The sequence below is a fragment of the Colobus angolensis genome, unplaced genomic scaffold (assembly GCF_000951035.1).
Source record: "Colobus angolensis palliatus isolate OR3802 unplaced genomic scaffold, Cang.pa_1.0 Scaffold270, whole genome shotgun sequence".
NCBI classification, from domain to species: Eukaryota; Metazoa; Chordata; class Mammalia; order Primates; family Cercopithecidae; genus Colobus; species Colobus angolensis.
Window position 1 is genome coordinate 3,801,356 of NW_012115933.1, and position 24,571 is coordinate 3,825,926.

Below are 24,571 nucleotides of genomic sequence, written 5' to 3' on the forward strand. Positions count from 1 at the left end.
GGGATAGCATTAGGAGATATACCTGATGTGAATGATGAGTTAATGGGTGCAGCACACCAACATGGCACATGTATACATATGTAACAAACTTGTACGTTGTGCACATGTACCCTAGAACTTAAAGTATAATAAAAAAATTTAAAAATTAAATAAAATTCTGGAACAGACAAAAATAGTAGTCACTTGGGGCTAGGTGAAGAAGGGGATGCAAGGGTCAAAATAACTGTAGAGTTGATAGAACAAGATTAAAAAGATAAATGTTTATTGCTTAGCTTACTACAAAAAGTAACCAATAAAGGAATTATAACCTTTTGAGAGGTGGGGATAGAGAAGCCTATTATGAGAGCAGGAAGTCTAGTGGATAAGGTCCAACACTGATAAGCAGGAAATGGTGGCAAACCCATGTCAGGTGCAAAATACAGAAAGACATAACCACCAGAAGAAAAGACCAGAAGGGCTAGAAGCAGCTGTCTCTGAGGATCAGGACTGGGGAAGGGAGGGAGGAGGCAACAGGATTGCTTTGCATCCTAACCCCTCTGTTATTTTTTATTAACTATACCATTTTTATTTATTATGTGCACATATTGTTTTACCAAACATTAAAAAATACATTTAAAACAACTGTGCATGGTGTATGAGTACCAATACTGTAAACCACATACAAATAAATTCATACAAAAAAACAAATGCAGATCTCTAGGCCCCATGGCAGACAGCCTGGCTCAGGTGAGTCCCAGGAATGTATTAGGACCATTACTTTCAATGGCAAAAACCGTGATTACTTTTGCACCAACCTAATAATATGTTACCAAATTGCCCAAGTGATTCTGATGACTATGGTTCTGTAAATTCAGGCCATGCTTTAGGAAACTCTGCCCTAACTTACTATTTTCAAGGACTGGAGTGGAAAAAAACATTGGTGTACCTCATTTAAGGAATATTTATTTTTGGCAGGGCTCTCTCAAAAGTTAGTCATTATGGTGATCAATAATTAGTTAAAAGCAAATCAACCCAAACCAGCAGTGGATCATAAAGTTGACTCTTCCATGGAGTCTGCTGTTTCGTTAGTAAGGGGCTCTTTGCTCAGCAATTTCTTGGAAAATCTGTGCTTTTCAAAAAAACCAGGGGGAAGCATGATGGTCACCATTGGATCCTTTGCTTAATGACTTGACCTTGCAACTATGGTTCCATCTGCTTGCCTGAGGACCTCTGTTCTGTGCATTGGCTTTTGGTGGTCGATATGTTGATATACCTAATGTGTTTGACCTCCTAAAGCAAGTACACTAGGCAGCTGCATGCTGCTTAAGGAAAACAGGGCAAGGCTTTTCTGTTGTAATAATCCTGAAATGTGCTAAAGAAAGCCTACAGCCAGAGAATGTCCCTTATCTTATGCATCTTATCTGTTCTTTCCGTAAAATAAATTAGGGAAACTTTCTGAAAATAACAAAGTCTGAGATGGTCATTGCAGACAGTTCATTTAAGGTTTGGGGAAGACAGAAAGTTGTTTAACTAAATTCCTGAGTTTCTACTATATGTAGAAGGGCAGGGTGCACTAAGGGAAAAATGAACACACTGACTGCCTCCAAAAGTTTACAGCCTAGTGGTGAATATACTGCAAATGTGAGAGAATATAAGAGCTTACATCAAGTAAGTGTGCTGATGAAATCACTGGAGCGATTGGAGAATTCTCCCTGTGGAAAAAATGCATCTAAGAAGGTTTGCTGTGGATGAATTTTGAGTAGGCTTTTAAGATAAGGCAGAAACATGATTTGGCGGAAGAGAAAGAGGGAAGCTATCCCCGGCTCTGGAAATAGAATACACAAGGGCTGGACTATATGAATTTGTGTGCTGTGGGGAAGGAGGAAACTTGAGACACTAAAAATGTTTGTAAAGCTTGGAGTGAAAGCTGCAAAGGAGCAAAACAGGAGGGCAAAGGAAAAACAGGTGGGCAAAAGAAAGTTGTAAAGGAGCAGCAAAAAGGATGCCTCCTTTGAATGTTCATGCTTTCCTAATAGTTTAATTTGTATAGCTGCAGACAGGGAAAGAGACTGGTTGGTACAAGATATGTAGATACTATATGCTGAAGGGGTAGCTGAATATGCCACCCCAAAATATGCCTTTCTGGCATAAGGATTATTTTGAGCTGAAAGCAATCGAGAAGTAGATACAAAAAATCTCTCTGCCCTACCTCTATTTGCTTAAAAGCAGGACATGCAATTACAAAGGTGTCCCTCCTTCCCTCTCTACCAAGAAGGACAAAGGTTGATCACCAGGGATGACCTTAGGCCCTTGCTTGCCTGAATATGGCAAGAGGAATCTACATAACAGACTTTACTGTATAACCTTTTGTCTACCATTAGTTTCCCATGTATTTGTTTTCCCACAATTTGCCACCCCCAGAAACTCAATATCCTTTCCCCTTGTCTTGTCTCTTCCCCACCAATCTGTTGTTCTTTGTTGACAATGCCATATAAACCAGAGTTCTAAGTCACCTCTTTGAGAATTGCTCATTCCCTGGATATTTCCCATATATATATGAAGCCTATTTGTTAATAAACTTCTGTTTGCTTTTTTCTTTTTAATCTGCCTTTTACTGCAGGGGTTCCAGATAAGAATTCAGAAGAATAGACAGATAATTATTTTTTCCTCCCATACAATGCAAAATAGATGAAACTAAACTAAAATATATTAAACTAAATATATAAAACTAAACTAAAATAAAAAATATAACAAAATATAGAAATTATAAAATAAAGTAAAAATAATATAAAAACATATGAAACTAAACCAAAGTAAACTAAACTAAAATACATAGCACTAAACTTAGATAGGGCCTGTTAGGAAAAATAGGAATACAAAATTAGACGTCAAAGTAGGAAAGAGCCTTTTAGTTCTAGCTAAAAGATGATTAGAAACTGTAGCATTGTAATAAAGTGTGGACATGCAGAAAAAAAGAGAAGTTTAAGACAATCTGCCAGAATGTATAACTAAATGGAGACTGTATATCCAGGTTCTTTACAAGTCAAACACGGATATCAGTTTGATTACTCCAGAACCTACTTCTTTTTTGACCCCAAATTGTAATGCCCAAGCTTGTCAACTCACCTTCTTCACTAGCCTCCAATGAGAATGGCATTTGGCTGCAGACAAAAATCAAATTCACCTTCCAGGGACAGAGATGTGCCAACACTACAGTGATCTGAAAGTATTTGCTATTGGTTTAAATAGGTCTAGAGATCCGAGCATTGGTAAGCATTGCTGAAACTGCTTAACTTCCCAGAGTGACCTCTAGGAGAGGGACAAAAATATCTTGACTAAATAAAATAAGGTGAGTGCAAAAATTTAAAATTTTCATGAGATTCTAGTCATTCCTTTCCTAGTAAGTCAGACTTACTGTTTAATCCCTTACTCCTGAAGAGTAAGAAATAAACTACTTTATTCATCTTATTATCTATGTAATAAGTACTATACTTGGGGACATGGTAGGCATTAAATAAAAGTAAGTTCCATTCCCCTCTGAGAATCTCTGGAAATAAATTTACACTAAGACATTAGTAGGCATTTGCTCCAAACCTATGATCCTCAAAAGCTTCCCAGAAAATTGGCATCCTGGAAATTTCCCCAGATTTTCATATTGATACGGTTTGGCTGTGTTCCCACCCACGTCTCATCTTGAATTGTAGCTCCCATAATGCCCATGTCATGGAAGTGACCTGGTGGGAGGTAACTGAATCATGGGGGTGGGTCTTTCCTGAGCTGTTCTCATGACAGTGAATAAGTCTCACGAGATCTGATGGTTTTATAAAGGGGCGTTCCCCTGCACACACTCTTGCCTGCTGCCATGTAAGAAGTCCCTTTGCTCTTCCTTCACCTTCCACCATGATTGTGAGGCCTCCTCAGCCATGTGGAACTGTGAATCCATTAAACCTCTTTCCTTTATAAATTACCCAGTCTCAGGTATGTCTTTATGAGAACAGAGTAATACACTTATGAAATTTATTCCACATCACAGTAATCACGTGCTGATAAAATGGTCATTTCTTTTTTAGACACTGAAATAGTGTGTGACACTCATGTTAATACACTTGGGATATAACACCATCTGTGGTATTTGTCACCAAAGACAATTAGCCAAGAGCTATTGTTACTACTTCCTTCCTAAGCGAAAGTTACAGAACCACATCTAAGAAGCTGATAACAAAGTAAGGCAGGAAGCTACCTGTCTGAAATATTCTAACTGAGACTATCTCCTGTCTTTTTTTAAACCACTAATCCTTGATGACATTTCATACTTTAGTTTTCTTGTTATTTAATTACCTATTGAAATACTGTAGGTTGGGGTGTCAGGGAGCACTGGAGCTGTGATTGGATTGGATGTTATTGTTGTTTGTAGATCAGAGTTTACAAACTGAAGACACACAAAATACATTGATTTAGCCTGTTGTCCTTTTTTAAAAATGTTAGTTAATTGCCGTCATTTTAAATGAAGGAATTTTTGCATAAAGGTTACAATTTCTACCTTCTCATAAAAAGTGGAAGATCTGGCAACTCTGAACTAGCATTACAACACCAGATGGGGCTGAATGGTGACCGATCCCTTGCAGGAGACCTAGGTCCTCTGTTTATCAGAAGTACCACTTGGCCTTTTCAGTTATCCCTGCCCCAATAGGCATCTGAATTTGTAAAACTTGTCTTAGATTTTGGAATATAGATTACTGATGCATGGCAAAAATATCATATAAAGGGTGTACACATTTAGGGAAGTTAAGAAGTAGAAAGGCAAATCAATGCAGCCATAGTAATCCTGTCATTTATATTTTCTAAGGCACCATCAGTAAACACTAAGGTTTGTGATTTTCATTGAATAATAAGGACTAGCGCCTTTTCACTGAAACCTAGCAAACACCATTTAAGAATAAGGACAAAGGAAAGACTGCATAGAATGTCAGAACTAGAAGAAAACTGAGAGATGAATTAGTACAAAGTCTTCATTTTTGGAAAGATTGAGATTCAGAGATGTAAAGATCTTGTCCTCTTTCATAATAGCATCTTGATGGCAAAGTCAGGACTGTAGATCTCTACACTGAGGGTCTCTCTCTTACTCTGTGGCTATTCTTGCCTAAATTATGTCTTCCTCGATGTGTATAAATCAGCCAGTTTAAGAAAAGCATCACACTCTTCTAACTGCACATTTCACATTCACATTTCTGACATTGATGAAGAAACAGAGATGAGCAGTGACATCCCAGACAGTTGGCATAGTGTCACTCATCCTATATCAAGAGGATGGAAAGTGAAAGAATTGAAAGATCCTTAAAAGTCTCTTCACATTTTCTTTCTACGTAGTACACAAACCTTTTCAACAATAGCCCTGAGGTCATCTTGCATCCACTTACTTAATTCAATAGACAAAACACTCACTATCCCATAAGGCAATCTGTCCTCTGTGTTGCTAGGTTGTTAGAAACTTTAACTTATGTTTCTAGGTGAAGGTGAAGGAAATCTATTTCTTTGTAGACATAGCCCATGTGTGCTATTTATATTTTCACAGGGAACATGAAAGATGCTCACTTTTCTACTTCACGTCGCTTCAGTGCATTAAGGCAGCCTTCGTGTCTCCCGGAAGTTGTCACTTCTGACTAAGCATTCTCAGTTACTCAGAGCTGCTCCTGTGTGTGGCCAAGCTTCTGAACCTCCCACAATTCTCAACACACACTCCTTGAGTATTAAAATTGAACAATGCACTAACTAATGTTCTGAGAAACCAAGAGGTTGAGTCTCTAACTGTAGCTTTACCAAAGCCAAGCAGGGATCCAGAGAACAGAGACTTTCTGTGGCTTATAAACAGCAATAGTAAAACACTTTCCCCTTGGTAAGATAGCTTTGTTACTGGTTCAAGGAATCCACTAGTGACAAATGAGTTTCTGAATCACCGTTTACACCATAAACTAACTCTGCTAACGACTTAGTGAATGTTTGTTATTGTTGTCAATAATGGTATTGTAGCTCTGAAGTGTCCTGTACATGCCAATGCATCATGGTGGTCCTCTTCACATGGCCATATATATCCCAAGATCCTTTGGGCCACCAGTTGCCTAGTTCTCTACCTGATACTACTGATATTTTTTCTTTTTTAGGGAATGCCTCTTGGTTGCTGTGATTTTGGTCCAAAGCACTATATGTATCCTTCTTGATATGGCTTTTTTTCTCCTCCAATATGCTGGATTCCAACTCCAAAACACTCCTTGGTGGTAATATCAACAATTCTATATTTATTCACTGTTTTGTGTTTAGATGAGCAGTGATCTGGTTTCTAGACTAAATAAGTGACTATCAGCTAGTCTTCACAGAAGTCTAGCAAATCCGCCAGTTCACCATGTCATCCACACTCAGAGAATCAGGGCCAAACTGGATGTCATGTGGTTCTGCCTCCTTCAGCTGTTTGTCTGAGTGATTCCCAAATTTTATTATGAATAAAAATCATTGAGGATTGTATCAAAAATAGATTTTTATTTTGGATAATTTATATAAATACTCTGTCCTCAAGGGGGTGAAGTGTAACTCCCCATTCTTTAAGTGTGTACTGTACTTGTAACTTCTATCCAAAGAGTATAGTATGGAAGATGCTGACAGAAAAATAATTTTACAGTAGAGAAACCTGGCAAACATTAGTCCAGTCATTAAGATGAACATCTATAGTGATAAGTCATTCTGGCAGCATCTTGTCTTGATATCAAGGGATGAGAATAACAACTTACCTCTAGGGTTTTCTTCCCAAAAACATGTAATCTCAGTCCAATCACGAGAAAAACATCAGACAAATCCAAATTGAGAGACAGTTTACAAAACATCTGACCAATACTCCTCAAAACTGTCAAGGTCATTAAACATAAGAAAAGTCTGAGAAACTGTCACAGCTAAGAAAACATGGCTAAAGAGACTTGACTTAAATGCAGCATGGTATCCTCGAACAAAAAGGAACATTAAGTAAAAGCTGAGGGAATCAGAATGAATTCTGAAGATTCCTTAATAATATGTAAATATTGGTTCATTAATTATGGAAAATATACCACAGTAATGTGAGATGTTAATATTAGAGGAAACTAGGTGTAGGGTAAATGAGAACTCCCTGTACTATCTTCACAACTTTTCTATTCTAAGATGAAAAGTTTATTTTGGAAAATTGACTCTAGGGTCTTCTCCAGGGATTATAATTTAGGAGGTGTGTTTAAGGGGAAAGAGAGTCAGCTTTGCATATTACTAATATACTCTTCTGTTGATCCTGATGCAGTCAATTCATAGCCCATATTTTGGGATCCCTGGTCTATTCCGAAGGTTCGTATTCTTGGATACACATTAGACATCTGTGTCCCATCTAAGATGCTCTGATTTAATTGAGCTAGAGGGTAGCCTCTGCATTGGGATTTTTTTAAGCCCCCGAGGCAATTTCAGTTGCAACCAAATTTAAAACTTATTATTCCTGTGCTGTCCAATATGGAAGTCAGTAGCCATATGTGGCTATTCAAATTAAAATCTAATTAAGATTAAATAAATTTAAAAATTCCTATAGATATTTCAATGATCAATAGTCATGTGTGGCTAGCAGTTACTGTATTAGACAGTACTGATATTGAATTTTCCATCATTGCAGTAAGTTCTGTTAGACAACACTGGTCAATACCATTGGTATAGATGGCTGTGGTCCTCTTCAAAGGCTTCTGAAAGGAAGAGTCCCTATGAGTAATGTACAAGACAGGCTGCTCTAATCATTGGTAATTATTCAAATAACCAACTTGTCCTGGATTTCCTGGGACTTTTTAAGGCACTGCAAGCCCCATATCCTGCCTTCCTCGCCAGGACCAAGGAAACCCCTTGGGTACACCAGGAACCTTGGTCATCCTGTAGATTCAAGGTCTTTTGTGAAGGAGAGCTTCAATCAGTAGGAAGCTGGGGCAGTTTGGTCTAGTCAGCTTGAGAGAAAAGAGCTAATACTGGGTTCACTTGAGCTAGCTGGTGCCGATATTGTCTTGTGTGCCCAGGCTTTCACGAGGCTGGGATGTTGAATAGTGAGGTCATCGGCTTTGGCTTGATGATTTAACCTCATGCTTCCTACCACCTTGGTGGAGCCTGACACACAGGCCACTACCTACACCTCTGTGCATGTGTTTGAACTCAATCTCTGGTGTCAGATGGGTCTGGGTTTGAATTCCTGCTCTACTATTTACCAGTTATGGGGCCATGCAAGTTATTTGGCTTATTTGAGCCTCCATTTCCTCATCTGTAAATGGGAAAAATAGTATTCCTTATGGTTGCTCTGAAGATTAAATGAGTTTATGTATGTAGAGCAAATAGCTCATAGCATTGTCTAATAACTATTAGTTGTTTTATTTTTATTTGCCCTCTCTTCAGAATATCCTTGACCATTTGCTAAGCATTTTCTGTGCTTAATTCAGTTCAGTTCAAGAAACATTTACTGAATGTTCCAGGCTCTAGGAATGCAAAGATGAAAGCAATTTAGTCTGCCTTCAAACACATTATAGTCTAGCATGAAAGCTGGACATATTATTATAGAACAATATAGTGAGTGCTATGAGAGAGGCAAACACAAAGTAGTATGAATAAATATAGAAGGCACCCTTAACCAAAATGAGTGGGGTAGAAGTGGGTAGGGAGTCACGTCTGTAATCCTAGCACTTCAGGAGGCCAAGGCAGGCAGATCATGAGGTCAGGAGTTCAAGATCAGCCTGGCCAAGATGGTGAAACCCTGTCTCTGCTAAAAATACAAAAATTAGCCAGGCATGGTGGCAGGTGCCTGTAATTCCAGCTACTCGGGAGGCTGAGGCAGGAGAATTGCTTGAACCCGGGAGGTGGTGGTTGCAGTGAGCCGAAATTGCACCACTGCATTCCAGCTTGGGTGACAGAGCAAGATTCCAGCTCAAAAAAAAAAAAAAAGGAAGTGGGTAAGGAGGGCTTCCTAGGGGAAGGGGACACTTAAACTGAGTTTAGGAGGATATGGAGACTACGCTAAAAGAAGAGATGGCATTAGGAAAGGAGTTAGAGGAGTGAATGGGGGAAATATTGTTTCAGGCAGAGGATCAGCATGAGCAAAGGTCCTCAGTTATGAGCTTGTCTGACTTGTTAATGGGAAAGTCCATTGTTCCATATCACCGGGGCAATGTTGGCACATATTAGTTCTGAGTTGGAGTAGATAAGGTAGGAGAGGCAGGAAAAAAATGTAAGTGCAATTGACAAAGGAAAAATAGGTATTATCCTTCTTTTCCAGGAATTTAAAACATCTTTTAAAGCTCTCTGTTCTTCGTGGTTAAACCTAACTTCTCAAGTTATCTTTGGTGACAAAGAGGATGTCAAAAGTTGTTCTGTCTCCCAAATCTAACAGGTGCTATTCTGCAATCTGACATGCAATTTTGTTCTTTCATAAACAAAAATAAAATACAATAAAGCTCTTGAAGGTGCCTTGTGAATCTTATAAATGCATTACATTATCTAGACACTCTGAAAAGCATAAAGGAGGGATATAAGTTTATTCCACTTTCCTAGTTGGCCATTACAGGATCATGGGCATGTAGCTTTACAGTTTTCTGATCCCTTTCCTAAGATAAGACTTATGTACTATGTCTTAAGTGTCTGCTATGATCTTAGTATGTCTCCCAAAACTCATGTATTGGAAACTTAAACCCTAGGGCAACAGTGTTGGGAGATGAGGCCTAATGGGAGGGGTTTAATTGATAAGGGCTCCACCTCCATGAATAGATTAATGCCACTATAAATAGGACTTGTGGGAGCAGGTTCGCCCTTTCTTCCACCATGGGATGGCATATCAAGAAGGCCCTCACCAGATGCTGGCTCCTTGATCTTGGACTTCCCAGCTTCCAGAAATGTGAGGAATAAATTTCATCTTTAAATAAACTATCCAGTCTCAGCTATTTAGTTATAGCAGAATAAACAGTCTAAGGTAATGTTTATTAAGTGTAGTAAGTACATCTGATGCCAACACCATTGGTAGAAATACTTTTTGGAAACTGAGAAACTGGTGTAAATGCCTTGACATGTAATGGCAAATACATTGAGTGGTGAGATGGGAGTATGTAATAAGCAGGATAATGAACCCTCCCCGCAAGATGTTCAACTACTAATCCCCTAAACCTGTGGATATGTTACCTTACACACAAAATGGTGACTTTGCAGATACGATTAAATCAATACTCTTAAAATGGGAAGATTACGTTGAACTATCCTGGATTATCCATCAGAGCCCAATATATTCACAAAGGTCCTTCTAAGAGGGAGACAGGAGGATTAATGTCAGAAAGAGAGTTTGAAGACGCTCTGCTGCAGGCTTTGAAGAAAGAAGCAGCAGCCATGAGCCAAGTGGACGCTAGAGACTAGAAAAGACAAAGACATAGACCCCCACAAGAGCTTCCAGAGGGAGTGCCTTGATTTTAGTCCCCTGAAAACTTGTTTTGGACTTCTGACCTCAAGAACTATAACAGAATGCTTTTGTGTTGTTTGAAGCCAGTAAGTTTGTCATAATTTGCTAGAGCAGCAATAGGAAACCAGCACAGGGTGTCACAATCTTCTGGGTAAGAGTTTACCTCTGCACTTTTGTTGTCTGAAAAAGTGACGATAATAATAGCTAATAATTACATCGTGCTCACCATGGGCCAGGCAGTGTTCTAGGTGCTTCTAACCTATTAACTCCTCATATCTCACTGCCACCTTGTGATAAGGCATGAATATTAACCCTATTTTTCTTATAAGAAAGCTAAGGCACAAAGGAGATACAGTGGTAGTAAATGATAGCTTTGGAATTTCAACTCTGAATCATAACCCCCGTGTACTGATCCAAAATGTTTGCCTTTACACAAAGTCAAGGTCTGAGGGCCAATTGTCACTGCATTCCTTCCTCACATCCTCATGTTGCATGGTTCTTCTCACATTTAACATACCATGTATCTTCTCTCTGATCTTCTTACATTTTGAAATAAATGAAAACATGAAAATAAATCCCTGAAATACCAGCCTTTACACCCTCATAGAAAGCTGTCCAAATCAAATTTTGTCCAATCAAATTTCCCATAAAGAATATTAATTATGCTCAAATGAAGGACAGAGCAGAGCCTGGTAAATCCCTGCAGATGTGGCGGGATGGCCATTGTGCCAGTGTAGACTCCATGCCTTGTCTTTGTGGGCTGTCTTAGGAGAACTGTTTGTGACTCTCCTGGAGAATTTCAAAGGTGGGAAATGGAAAGGGTGCCTTGCTCTCATTGTGTCTTCTCAGAAAAATGAATTTTATGAGCTGAACTAGTCAATGAGTATGATCAGTCTAGAAAAAAACAATTTCCACAGCCCAATTTTTCAGCACCAGCGGAAAATCATTTTTCTTACCAGACTTCAATATTTTATGGATATTTGTCAGTATTTACATGGCCTAATCTAAATCTACACAGTGCTGCACCAGTGCTCAAGGAATTTACGATAAATCATAATGAAATAATCTTACTAAGATGGTGCATGATGTTTGTAGAATAACGTGTCTGGAAATTATTCTTGGATATGTGCTTTAGCTTGGAATTTATTTTATAGTGTCCCTGAACTGCAACCAAGTTACCAGACACTACTGTTTTTCTTTCTTTCCTTCTTCTTCTTCTTCTTTTTTTTTTTTTTTTGACACTACTCTTTTTCTAACTGTTCCATAACTCCCTGGATACATGGCTGCTGGCCCCAGGAAGGAAGTATCTGGCCGCTTGACTGGAGATATCTTTGCACACACACTCATACCCATACAGTGTTGGTTTCTCTCACTGAAGAGATTTGGATGGGATGTGAAACTATAAATCTCAAACCCAGGCAATAAGATCATTTAATCACTTACTCTGAAATTTATTTTCAATTATAAGTCTTTCCTGGTTAGCATCATAGATTATTTGGAAAAAAAAAAAAAAAAAAAACCTTGCAAGAAAAACTAAACCTTGAGTCCTCTTTTAGTATATCTCTTTATTTCATCATAGTCTGATTACTATCAGTGCTTTGGATATACACTACCATAATCAAGGAAGAAATGATGTAAGAATCATAAAGGTGAATGCAAAAACTCTTCTCTTTGGTGTTTCGATGAACAGTCACTTCATAAAGATCCCAAGGACTACACAGACACTGCGTGAGTCAGAAGCATGAGGAAGGGGAATCCTTCCTCTGTTCAAATTGCCCTCCTACTCAAGAAAATATGGAAATTTTGCTTCACATGATTCCTGTGATGAAAACTAATGGATTAACCCCAAATGGCCAACTTTATATTGTACTGTGTAGATTTTATATTTTAACATTCAAACGGCTGTGTTTTCTGGTTGGTAAAAGTTAGACAAATCCCAAGCAGTATAGAGAAATCCTGTTATGATTTAGTCTTATGCTGTTTAAAATTTTCTAATAATCATTAGTGCAATTCTTCAAAGATATATATGTATGTATATGTGTGGGCACCATTAATCAAACAGATCTGATATAGTAATATGAGTGACCAGCTGGTCATGGCTGTAAAATAAAGTCACTCATTCTGGGATTTTTCTCACATGTCCACAGTCCAGATATACTCATAGTGCCCGCAAAAATATTTCTTTATGAGTTTAGTGAGAACCTAGCAGACAAATACAAAATCATCGAAGCTATTCATTGATGCTTGAGATGAGGGCTTATATCTTTGAGAAATGACAGGATCACCTGGTATCTTAGTCCACTTTCACACTGCTATAAAGACATACCCAAGATTGGGTAATTTATAAAGAAAAGAAGTTTAATTTACTCACAGTTCTGCATGGCTGGGGAGGCCTCAAGAAACTAAACTCATGGCAAAAGGGGAAGAGGTGTGCCTTACATGGCAGCAGGCGCGAGAGAACAAGCAAGAGCAGGGAAAACTGCCTTATAAAACCATCAGATTTCGTGAGAACTCACTCACTTTCATGAGAACAGCATGGGAGAAAACGCCCCCATGATCCGGGCACCTCCCACCTAGCCTTTCTCTGGACATGTGGGGATTATGGAGATTAGAATTCGAGACAAGATTTGGGTGGGGACATAGAACCAAACCATATCACTTGGTCTGTCTACTTCCTGTCAAGTAGGTTAGTGGGCAAAGAGGAGGGCTAGAGAGGCTTCCTTTGAACAATCTCCTTTCTTTTCCAAACTACTTCTTTGACTGACTGCTGGGTAGACTCTTTTGTCAAAGGATGGTCCCTACTTATGTTGCTAATTTGCTCAGTGACAAATTAGTAGACAAAGCTAATGCACCAAAAAACAAACAACAACAACAACAAAACGAATGTAGTTATAATAATGCTAACATCCATATTCCTCTTTGTAAAACATAGACCTGTCAACCTTGTCTCCATACTTCAATTCCTACTTCCACTCACATCCCTCAAGAACTTGATTTATAAACAGTGTGCCTACCATAAAATCATCACTCCCTCTATGTATTTATAGACGACTGAAGGAATATCTTTCTTCCTTGCATGCTACCATGGTGTAAGAGTTTTAAAAGTCCGTGCTAGGCAGAGGCAGCCCTTTCTGCCCCTTTCTGTTCTCGGTTTATTAGGAAATGGCCTGAAATTCCAGCATGACGGCAAGCTGGCATCCTCTGTGGAATGTGCAAACCATGCCTGCATCTGCCCATTACCCTAGCTCAGTGTCTCTGGGCACTTCTGCAGTTGTCCTGAAGGCTTGGCGTGTTTATCTCCCACAGGCAGCTGAGCCGCCTCCCGTTTCATGAGCAGAGCAGTGGAATGCAGTGGAAGAGACCCAGGCCTCCGGCCACCCAGATTAGAGAGTTTTGTGCTGAGGTCCCTATATGGTTGTGTTAGACTGAACGACAGGCTCAAGTCTGTCTTTGTTCCTTGTTTGGGAAGCGAGTGGGAGGAGAGCAGGCCAAGAGGCTATATAACCCTTCAGCGTTCAGCTTCCCTGAACACCACCCAGTGTGGAGAAGCCCAGCCAAGCACTGTCAGGGTAAGTGGTGCCAGCCCAGGGATAAGACTTATAGATTCCAGTGGCTCTTTTAATTACCCAGAATAACAAGACATCATCTGCAGGGATTTGGCTGGGTTCATGCACTGATATTTCTGAATGAAAGTTGTTCTACTAAAATGATTGTAGCTTTTGGGTTTAATGATCTAACATTAAAGACAAGGCTAATAGGTAGTTTGGTATGATGGAAGGGGTGGAGAAGAATATGAAAATTTTATTAATGCATGTCATCTATCAAACGTTCATACTAAACAAGCAGCCCAGATCTTGCAGCACAACACAGGTGTGCAGGTTAGCTGTGTGCAGTAAGTTATACATTTATTTGTATTTAGGCACTGGAAACTCTGAGATTTGTTTTTGGTTCTGATTTGGTGTAGGGATTTTTTTCACTGGGCTGTATTTTTGGTGCAGCTAAGGTGTCTGGAAGTGGATTTCAGAAGTGAACAGAGAATAGTTGCCAAGTCTTTGCGCCTGAATTTGTGTACTCACTTCTGGGTTTCCCTGGCTCTAACTGGTAGTGTCTTTTGTTGGAAATGTATATCTCTTTTTTGTTGGAAATGTGTATGTGTGACCTTACATGTTCGGATCTGCATCATTGGTCATTTGCAGCAGAGCACAGCAGGTGACCAGCTGAATTTTTCTCTGGAAAGAAAGAGGGAGGGAGCAGAGTCTGCATCTGACAGCTGTGTGTGCCTCCCGGCAGGATATCTGGTTTGCATCTCTCTCAGCTTAAAGCTCCCCTCAGCCTGGTGATGCAAGTGTGACTGTGGAGCCAGCCCTGCCACCCCAGCCTGAGCTTCACTGCAAATCAAGGCTTGGCAGCTTCAGCCCAGACTGGAGTTTTCATGCTGAGATTTTCCTAGCATTTTGTGATTCATGACTAAATATGGTTTGCGTTTCAAGACCAATGAGCTGGGAACTGTAATCTTCTTTCCCCTCCCATCAACGACTCATTTTTGGCACAAGATGAACTCTAGTCAGTTGAAGCAAACCCCCTGACCTGGGTGCAGTTCCAAAAGCAGACACGCGAGCGTGTTTTACCTAATTAGGAAATGCTTTGCTCCAAACCGAGCTGCTCATTCAGGTTAGAGAAGAGCTCTAAACCACTGAGCGGACTCTTTCCAGGGACACAGTGACTTCTTCAATGACAGTGCTCCTTTTGGACATTATAACATTCTTCCTGGATTTTCTTTTTCTTTTCTTTTTTTTTTTGGCCAAGTAAAAAAAAATTTGCTGAATTTTGAGATTTATTTTTCTGCATTCTTGCTGATGCTGAGGGTCAGCCTACTTTTTCTGAGTATAGTCAACCCCTCCTCCCAAGCCATCACTGCCCAACAAAACAGTTATTAAAAGTATCCCGGCACTCATGGTCACCATACCTTCCCATTTTCAGAGACCATCCTAATTTGAAATGTTTTGTCCTCTTTTCAGCCCTTACTTTTGGTTTGGAAAGTGCACTCAGCACGTCCATAGAGTGCCTGCCTATCCCCTGGGGCTGGCTGCTTCTGACAGATAAACCAGGCTCTTAGGCTTCTTCCCTTTTGTCTCCTTTACAGTTCTCACCTCTTTTCTAAAGCTTCTTAATCTGCTATGCGGGAAGTCAAATCACAGGAATGTCAAACATAATTCAGCATCTGGAGAGGGAAAAGAAGGGTGGGAAAGGAAAGGGCAAGCCATTCTTAAGTCCCATTTCCATTCTTGCAAGTGGAATCCACACGTTGATTATTTTTATTCTAAGCTTGGAGCAGTGAGGAAAGAAAGCAAAGGTTAGAAACAAAGAGATCTGGATAATGAAAATAATCACACAGTGATAGTAATAATAATGATGATAAAATTAGTATTTATTGAAAACTTAGAGCGTCTCTGCTGCTATAAATTATTTTGAACACTTTAAAACTCCAATCTCCATAAGAACTCCATGAGGTATGTCTCGATATCATTACTGTTTTATAGCAAGGAAATTGTAGTTTAGAGATGTTAAATAACTAAAATCACACAGCATCTAAGTGTTGGAGGCTGGACTCAAATCCAGGCAGTCTGTCACTGTGATCTGAAATCTTCGTTGTCCTAAATGTATCAGTTCAAGGCTCTTGGACAAGTCACTTCAACTCCTTAAGGCTTGGTTTCCCTGTCAGTTGAATATAATATTACATGCCTTGACTTTAAAATATGTCATCTCAATCGCACTTTTATGTTCTTTGCAAAGAATTATTTTACATGAAGCACTGCTAAGGAAGTTTTAGGCCTTTGGCAAGATGCAGGTTTGATTTTGTGGGAATGTTTTGGCAGAACTCCAACTCTGTAATAGCTATTTTATTTCCCTACTTCAGACGTATCCTTAAAGAACTGCCTTTTTTATATATGAATTTGGAGGTGCAATCAGTTCACCCATTTAAAAGAAGAAATTTTCTCAATTTGAAATCCTAATTGAGATCGCACTGCCAGGCAGAAAACTCTGGGTGTCCTTCTCTTAACGGAACATTTCAACCTAATTGTGATTAGAAAATTGGAAGAGAGCTTGAACTGGAAACCAAGGGTGGTTAAAGGGTACCTGACGTCTGGCTGGAGCTCTGCCTCTAATGCCCTGTGTGCCCTTGAGCAATCACTTCCTGATTTCCTTATTTGTGAAAATGAGAGCATTGGATGAAAATGTCCTCTAAAATGCCTTCAATTTCTCAAATTTGTAAGTTGATATGCTGCTGCAGCCCTTCTAATTTTACGAAAGGATCCAAGTATAAAGTAGGCTATTTAAGATTTTGTTTTATTACCAAAGAAATACACATTCAATAGAGAAAATTTTAAAAAAATGACAGAACCAAGGGAAGATACTTAAAAACACCCACGAAACCCACCACTTCATCATAACCCCAGTCAACATCTTGCTAAATATGATTAATCTTTTTGCAATGCATAAAAAATGCATTTTTAATGAGATGTACAATGTTTCTGTTTCTAACCAATGACTCTTACATAAGAACTACCTTTTGCTTATCCTCTTACTCTACCTTTTTAATGGCAGTAAAGTATTCTACCGTATGATATATAATCCATCAGGCTCACCCTCACTTGTTGGACTTCTAGTTTAACAGTGACTTTTATTAACAGTGGATAATTGCAGCCCCTAAAATTTAAAGCACCTTCTCAGAAAATTTTATTTCAAAGCTTCTCTGAGGGTAAAGTAAAAGTCCTTATGATTCAAAAAGCTTTCTCCATTAAACACTTGACAATTTTAACATTTCTAAATTTTTACATGCTGCCTCTCCCTCAAAAATCTAGCTGTTTGAAAAAATTTCAAAAAGGTAAAGCATATCTAGAAAAATGTGCATCTGGGTTGATACAGACAGGACAATCAAGATGCTTGTTTAACGTAAGGTAGGCAACTCTCTGCAAAGATCTGGTCTCAAGAGTCTGGAGTTCCCATTTGTGCTCTGCAGTTTATTTATTCATTCACTGGCTCGGTCCACCTTTAAAGTGCTCACGAGAACACATGAGACGCCGGTCACTACACTAAAGTTGTATAAACATAGAAGTCATTTTCGGAAGTCAGAGTTTCACCTTACTGAAACCTTACAGTCTAACTAAACTACCTCCAGATATGTGCTATATTAGATAAGGGTCACGAGAGAGCACTGGGAGAACAGAGGAGGGCCCTCAAACCCAGCCTTGGAGGTGGGAGTTGTCAGGTAAGTGCCACAAATGCCCAACTACAGCTGAGGTTGCTTCCTCCCTGTTTTCTATAGAATCCTGTGAAGCAGCTCCAGTTATGTGTGAAGAAGAGGACAGCACTGCCTTGGTGTGTGACAATGGCTCTGGGCTCTGTAAGGCCGGCTTTGCTGGGGACGATGCTCCCAGGGCTGTTTTCCCATCCATTGTGGGACGTCCCAGACATCAGGTGAGGAAAACTATGATTGGAACATAACAGGGCACAGAGTAGGTTCCTCTGTGTCCATGTTTATCCACAGATTGTCTACCTCTTTCTGCCCAGAAGTTATGTATCCTTGTTAAAAATATACCTCTCATGATTAAGGTCCAGGAGTAAATGCCAATTTCACATACAATGTAGACAGATTATCTGATGGGTGTGTATCAGATACAAAGTCTGCCCCTTTCTTTTTCATGTGTCCTTTTCGTCTAAACATAGTCATCATCATCATTAAAATCATTTCCTCACCATCAGAAATGCTTATACATTATCCTGATGTATACCAAAGCTACTGTTTGGAAAGAAACTACAATAAAAGTCCGGGTCACTTAACCATACAGAGCTGATGTTAGATGAAGGCAAGCATTGATACCAAACGCAATTTTACATAATATTAGCTGTCAACAAAATATATTTGGACAGCCACATGGTAATTCTACATATTATGTGTAAACAAAGTATTGGTGGCATCACATGGTAAAAACTCAGTAATTTCATCTCAGAAAATCTCCTTCACATCAGAAATGTATTTTGTGCGTTGGGGCTATCTGATTGATGTTTATGCCTCTCTGCTTGGGATATACTCACGAGAATAAATAATAGAAACCTCTCCCAATGAATGCAGTCTGTCTGAATTCGTTGATCTTTATGCAGTGGAGATACTCTGTACAAGTCGCTATTTTACGGGTCCATAGTAGCCACGGCTGTTTTGTAGTTCTGAAATAGTCACTCCAGTGCAATTTAAAATCTAGTAACAGTAATTTTTTAAGAGCTTCATATAATGATTTTTTTAAAAAATGCAGCTGACTAATTTAGGCAAATGTCTTCACAGTTGATTGGTATGAACTTGTCCATTAGAAATCAAGCCTCAAGTGGTTATTTGTAGATGCAATGCTTTTGCTTATAATAGTTAGAAAATAATACTCATATTCTTTTGGGTAGATGATGACTTTAAAAGTACACTTTAAAGGATTTATAAGACACAAAATTCCATTTAACAAATATGTAAAATTGTAATCCTTCTCTCAACAAATAATTATTGAGTGCCACAAATGTGCCATGCAATTTGCTATAGTGATGGACAAGACAGACATGGTCTCTGCCCTAAAAAAGCTCATCAAGGAACATAGGAGATAAAAATACAAAGTAAAGTTGACTTTCCCCCAACATCTCCTTTTATTTGGAGGCAATTCTGGTCTTTTTCCAATCAACTACAGAATGTTGCTTAAGAGCATAGTGGCAATGAGACTCAATATGTTTATTGTTGCTGATACTCAGAAGAGGAACTTTCCATCTCAATGATTTAACCTTTTGTGGCTTGACTGTAACTAATTCACAAGTTCTGGGAGACGCTGACTCATAATGTGTTGAACCTTTTTAGGGGGTGATGGTGGGAATGGGACAAAAAGACAGCTATGTGGGTGACGAAGCACAGAGCAAAAGAGGAATCCTGACCCTGAAGTACCCGATAGAACACGGCATCATTACCAACTGGGACGACATGGAAAAGGTATGGGAGGTTTGCTGCAGCTTGGGCCCTCAGGATACATAATCCCTGTGTTCCCTGATACAGAACACCACGCTACTGCTGGGGAAATAACTGGCTCACATTGTTCAACTTTACTTTTACTTGTTAATGTTCATTCTGGGTTATAACCCATTGAAAAAAAAAAATCCTGAAATGTTTCTTTGAAAAAATTCCCTTGCCAGGCACAGTTGCTCACACCTGCAATCCCAATACTTTGGGAAGCCAAGGTGGGAGGATCGCTTGGCCCAGGAGTTTGAGACCAGGCTGGGTAACATAGTGAGATCCTATCTCTACAAAAAATAAATGAAATAAGCCAGGCATGGTGGCACACACCTCAGTCCCAGCTACTTGAGAGATTGAAATGGGAAGATCGCTTGAGCCTGGGAGATGGAGGCTGCAGTGGGCCAAGATCCTACTCCAGCCTAGATGAGGGAGTGAGACCCTATCTCAAAAAAAAAGAAGAAAAAAATCCTGCAGGGCACAGTGACTCACACCTGTAATCCCAACACTTTGGATCACTTGAGGCCAGGAGTTCGAGACCAGCCTGGGCAACATAGCAAAACCTTGTCTCTACTAAGAAAAAAAAAAATGTTTAATTAACAGTGTGTGGTGGCATGCAACTGTAGTCCCAGCTACTCAGGAGGTGGTAGGATCATTCAGGCCCAGGAAATAGAAGCTGCAGTGAGTTGATCATACCACTGCACTCCAGCCTGGGCAACAGAGCAAGACTCTGTCTCTAAAGAAAAGGAAAAACAATGTCCTTGCCTATTAGGGTTTATTAACTAATTAGTGGATGACAGTTCTGTAGATAAGAAGAGTAGCCCTTTGCCACTGCAGGGAATTAATCATCTGTTGCTCATGTCAGCTCGGTTGCCCTCCTAGGACAAGCAGTGCATGAGCAGCAGCTCAGAGAATAACCCTCCTTTCATTCTCATCACGGGCTGTATGGCTATCCCTCTCAGTGCAATACAGCTAAAGAGGGCTTGAAATGCTTGAAATGCTGGACCTTAAACAGCCCATTGTTGAAAGGTGTTCATTAACTCACTCTAAACATCTAAATTAAAAATGTTTTTGTTTTCACTATAGTAAACAGGACTGTAACATTGCAGATTTGTTACATTTCTGAATGTCTCTCCACACACCGAAGCACAATAGCCACTGAAAAAAGCTATATGACAAATATTTTAAAAATTATTTCTCTGTGTTGCATTACATGAGGCCTTATCTCCCAGACACTTATAAAAGAGCTAATGAGAAGAAGAGCTAAATTCTAAGATTTTGATGTTTAGTCATTAAACATTACAGACACCAGTGATTAGAGAAAAAACAGAAGAAATAATGAGAAAGTGACATAAAAATTTTAAATGCAGCAAGATATATCAGAATCACAACATCTGACCTTTTATTTATCTATCAGCTCACTACTACTACTACTATTACTACTACTACTACACACACACAATTTGTCACTTAAAAAAAAATACATAATGTTGTCAGAATTTATCAGCAGTAATGCTCCAAGCTCTATCTTTCTACAAAAATTTCCTATCAGTAGGTTTGCTTAATTGAGGATTCTAGATTTGGTAAGATTGCAGTTTGCACAGAGAACAAGATATCAATATCAACAGGAAAATATTATTTTAGAATTTCTCCATGGAGTGGACAACATCTTAGAATGTATCCTCCTAGAGAGAGACTACTAGAACAAAAAACTTTCCTTAGTTCTAAAATTTAAATTCAAAGTATCTTCTGGTGGGGGTGAAGAGAAAGTGAGAGAGAAGGAGAAGGGTTGCTTGTTGAGACTGGCAGGATTTTTTGAGCAGTCTGCTGCTTTCAATCCACTAAAGAAACAAAACTTTGAGAAGTTTCATTTCCTTTCCATAAACTACAAATCCAAAACAAAAGAAAGTGGAATAAGATAGTCTTTAAAGCTAATTTTGCTTTTGCTAATTTATAAGCTTTCATCAGCAGTTCTTGTTTTGCTCTGTTTTGATTTTGGGTGAATCTCATATTCCTGGCTCTGGTGGAGAATTTTCATGCTTTTAAAGATTAATTAATTTAGTCCTTTTTGCAATGGTTTGTTCTTTTTGGCATCTAGGAATTAAAGAAAGTGCTCAACCATAAAGCAAATGTAGTTATGTCCAAAGTACCTTCACATAGACACACTATACATAGGTAAGGGCCTTTTGGAAACAGCTGAAGGCCAAAAGTCTCACTGTGAGTGGAAGATCCAGAGTGTGCTGATAGAGGAAGCTTTTCTCATCCCTCAGAGCAAAAAGGGTGATGGAAGCAAGAGTCAGGGAGCCCTGTTCTCTTCTTCATGTACATTGCAAAGGGCAACTTCTCTAGAAGCATTAAAAGTGTCAATTAAGTTTCCAAGTAAGCGTCATTTATTCATATATACATTCATTTGTCTTTTTATTTACAAAATTAAGTCATTTTCCCATGAACATTAAAATGGAAAGAGAGAACAAAGAAAATAGAGTTGAATGGTAATAACATTGATTCTGGGCCAGACACTGGGCTGAACAATAACTCGAGAGTTACCTTATTTATTTGCACAAAGACCCAATGAAGTACACACTAATTATTTTCATCTCCCTATTATGAATCATGAGACTGAAGCTGAGAAGGGTTAAAAACTTGCCTAAACTCACACAACCAAGAAGTGTCCGAGCTGGGCTTTGAACCCCAGGTTTTATCAAGGGTTGTGCCCTTAACCAGTATACCATCCTGCCTCACAGATCTGGGTTAGGGATTCTGCTCAGTCACTTACTAGATGAGAATCCTTTGGGAAGGTACTCACACACTTGGAGCTCCAGTCTCTGCATCTATAAAACCATGGACACATGGTGAGTATTTGTAGCACTTCCTTTGGTCTTGGTGTCAGGTAGCTTCTGGTCCCCTTTTGGGAAATGCAGGGCCTCATGACAGCACATCATTATGTTTCTTCTCTGTCCCCCCAATTCACTAGATCTGGCACCACTCTTTCTACAACGAGCTTCGTGTTGCCCCTGAAGAGCATCCCACCCTGCTCACGGAGGCGCCCCTGAACCCCAAGGCCAATCGGGAAAAAATGACCCAGGTAAGTATGCTACCCCAGCACACAACACTTTGGGGTCTGGGGAAAGTTCTGTTAGAAGGAGGCTATGCAGGACAGCAGAGAGAAGGCCGGAGCTAGGAGTCCACCAACAGACTGACAACCTTCAATGAACTCAGGGATCCCAAAGGACAGGAACAGCTTGATGGTACTTGCATCCTTCCTGCAGGGACCAGCCCTTTGCCTCCAAAAGCAATAGGAAACTTAAAAGATTTCATTGAGAAGGGGCCACGTTTAAGTTAAAATGTCTAAGGAGAAGTCACTTCAAAATGCAGCATCACATACATTAGGAATTTGGGTTTTAGAGTCAGACATATCTAGGTTTGAAAACTGGATCTGCCACTTATCAGTTATGTAACCTTAAAGAATCCCGTTAATTTCTCAGAGCCTTAGTTTCCTTGTCTATAAGTTGGGAGTAATATTAATACTATTATTTTTCAAAAGGATTGATGTGAACATTAACAACAAGGTGAAATGACAGATGTGTATCATGGTTCCTAATAAACATCCAACAAATAATATTTGTTATTGTCATTATTATTACTTGTTTGAAGCTAAAGACCCATCCAGTCCACCAGACAGAGGAGTTTTCTAGTTTGGATGAGCTATTAAATAACAACATTATGGTCAAGTACTAGGCTCAGCATTTTACATTCATTGTCTTTTTAAGTTCTAGCAATGTGAAGCAGGAACTATGATTATATTGTTTATATAAATGAAGAAATTGAGGCTCAGATACATTAAATGATTCTCCCAGGGTCACATAGCCAGAACTGGCAGAGCCTGGGATTGATCCATGATCTTCCAGCATTGGGGAATCATAAATGTAAATAACTGCAAGGCCTTTTCCTCAGAAGAGCTCCTGGTGCTTGCACCAACCCACTAGCACTTATTCTCCACAGGGAAACATCTGTAGGCCTGAGAATCACTGCATGTCACAAGAGATGTTGCTTCTGATGAATTATTGTTCCTGTCAATGGTGTGAAGGCAAAAAAAAAAAAGGTTGGAAATTATGGCTCGCTAGCGAATGATGTCAGACAGTCTGGTTAATAGAGTAGGCAGGGTCTTACAGAGGGAGAAATGAAGACCCATGGACATCTGATGCACAAACTTCTCACAAGTGACCTGGAGGGGCTTGGTTCTAATCTTGTCCCTGGACTGCACCAACTGGGGCACTGACATTCTATGTGGTCCTCTCTATCACCCGTGGGCAGGTCCTGTCTTCTAGGAATCAGGGCCTCTCCCACTGCAGCCAGAATGGCCTCAGATTCTAGGGTTAGCATTGACCCAGCAACTACATAAAAAAGTGGAATCGATTAAATGGCACCTCAGGCAAATCACAGAAATGGGGCGAATCCTAGCCAGCCTGAGATTCAGATTTAAAAGTTTTCTTTCTTTATACCAGAGAAATCAAAACCTGAATGTTGTCTTCTCTTTTTCTTCTGGCTTTGACATAGTTAACAAGCCCTAGACTGTCTGCACTGGAAAAACTGGAGAACTCATTTAGTCCAAACTCCTCCTCTGTTTATAGTTAAGAGACCTGGAATGAAGCCACTAGTAGTCAACTATTAGTTTGGTGACTATTAGTCAAAGCCAGGACCAGAGACAGAAGCTAGACTTTCCTTTCCCCTGGCCAAGCCTTGTGTGCACACTGCTTCTTCCCCTCCCCACCCATTCAGGCCACTGATGTCATGGCTCCCCATTCACACCTTCATTTCTCTTTATGTGATCAGGGCTGTTCTGATCCTCCTTACTTTGGCCTCCTCTGCCCAGAACAGGTCAGGCCCCTCTACATCCATCAACCAGGTGTGCTCTCCTGACCATTCTTTGTCAGATGGGCACCTTTACTAACAGCTCTTTGGATTGCTTTGCAGATTATGTTTGAGACTTTCAATGTCCCAGCCATGTATGTGGCTATCCAGGCGGTGCTGTCCCTCTATGCCTCTGGACGCACAACTGGTAGGTGACTGGGAGGGGCAGGAAG

At 39.6% G+C, this 24,571-nt stretch overlaps 2 protein-coding genes across 4 annotated transcripts in view; one reads left to right on the forward strand and one right to left on the reverse strand.

Moving 5' to 3' along the window:
- ACTA2 (actin, alpha 2, smooth muscle, aorta) overlaps window positions 1-24,571 on the forward strand; it is a 61,487-nt gene that overhangs the window by 30,231 nt on the left and 6,685 nt on the right. Inside the window, exons 1-5 of one of the 3 annotated variants that reach the window (XM_011947879.1) lie at window positions 13,740-14,019; window positions 17,778-17,929; window positions 19,341-19,469; window positions 22,462-22,572; window positions 24,462-24,546. In XM_011947879.1, the coding sequence (XP_011803269.1) occupies window positions 17,801-17,929; window positions 19,341-19,469; window positions 22,462-22,572; window positions 24,462-24,546 (454 nt within the window). In that variant the 5' untranslated portion in view covers window positions 13,740-14,019; window positions 17,778-17,800. Of the gene's footprint in view, window positions 1-13,739; window positions 14,027-17,777; window positions 17,930-19,340; window positions 19,470-22,461; window positions 22,573-24,461; window positions 24,547-24,571 lie in introns of those variants that run through there. The other 2 variants (XM_011947881.1, XM_011947880.1) reach the window with 2 other exon arrangements.
- STAMBPL1 (STAM binding protein-like 1) overlaps window positions 1-24,571 on the reverse strand; it is a 98,764-nt gene that overhangs the window by 10,343 nt on the left and 63,850 nt on the right. The window lies entirely within an intron of this gene.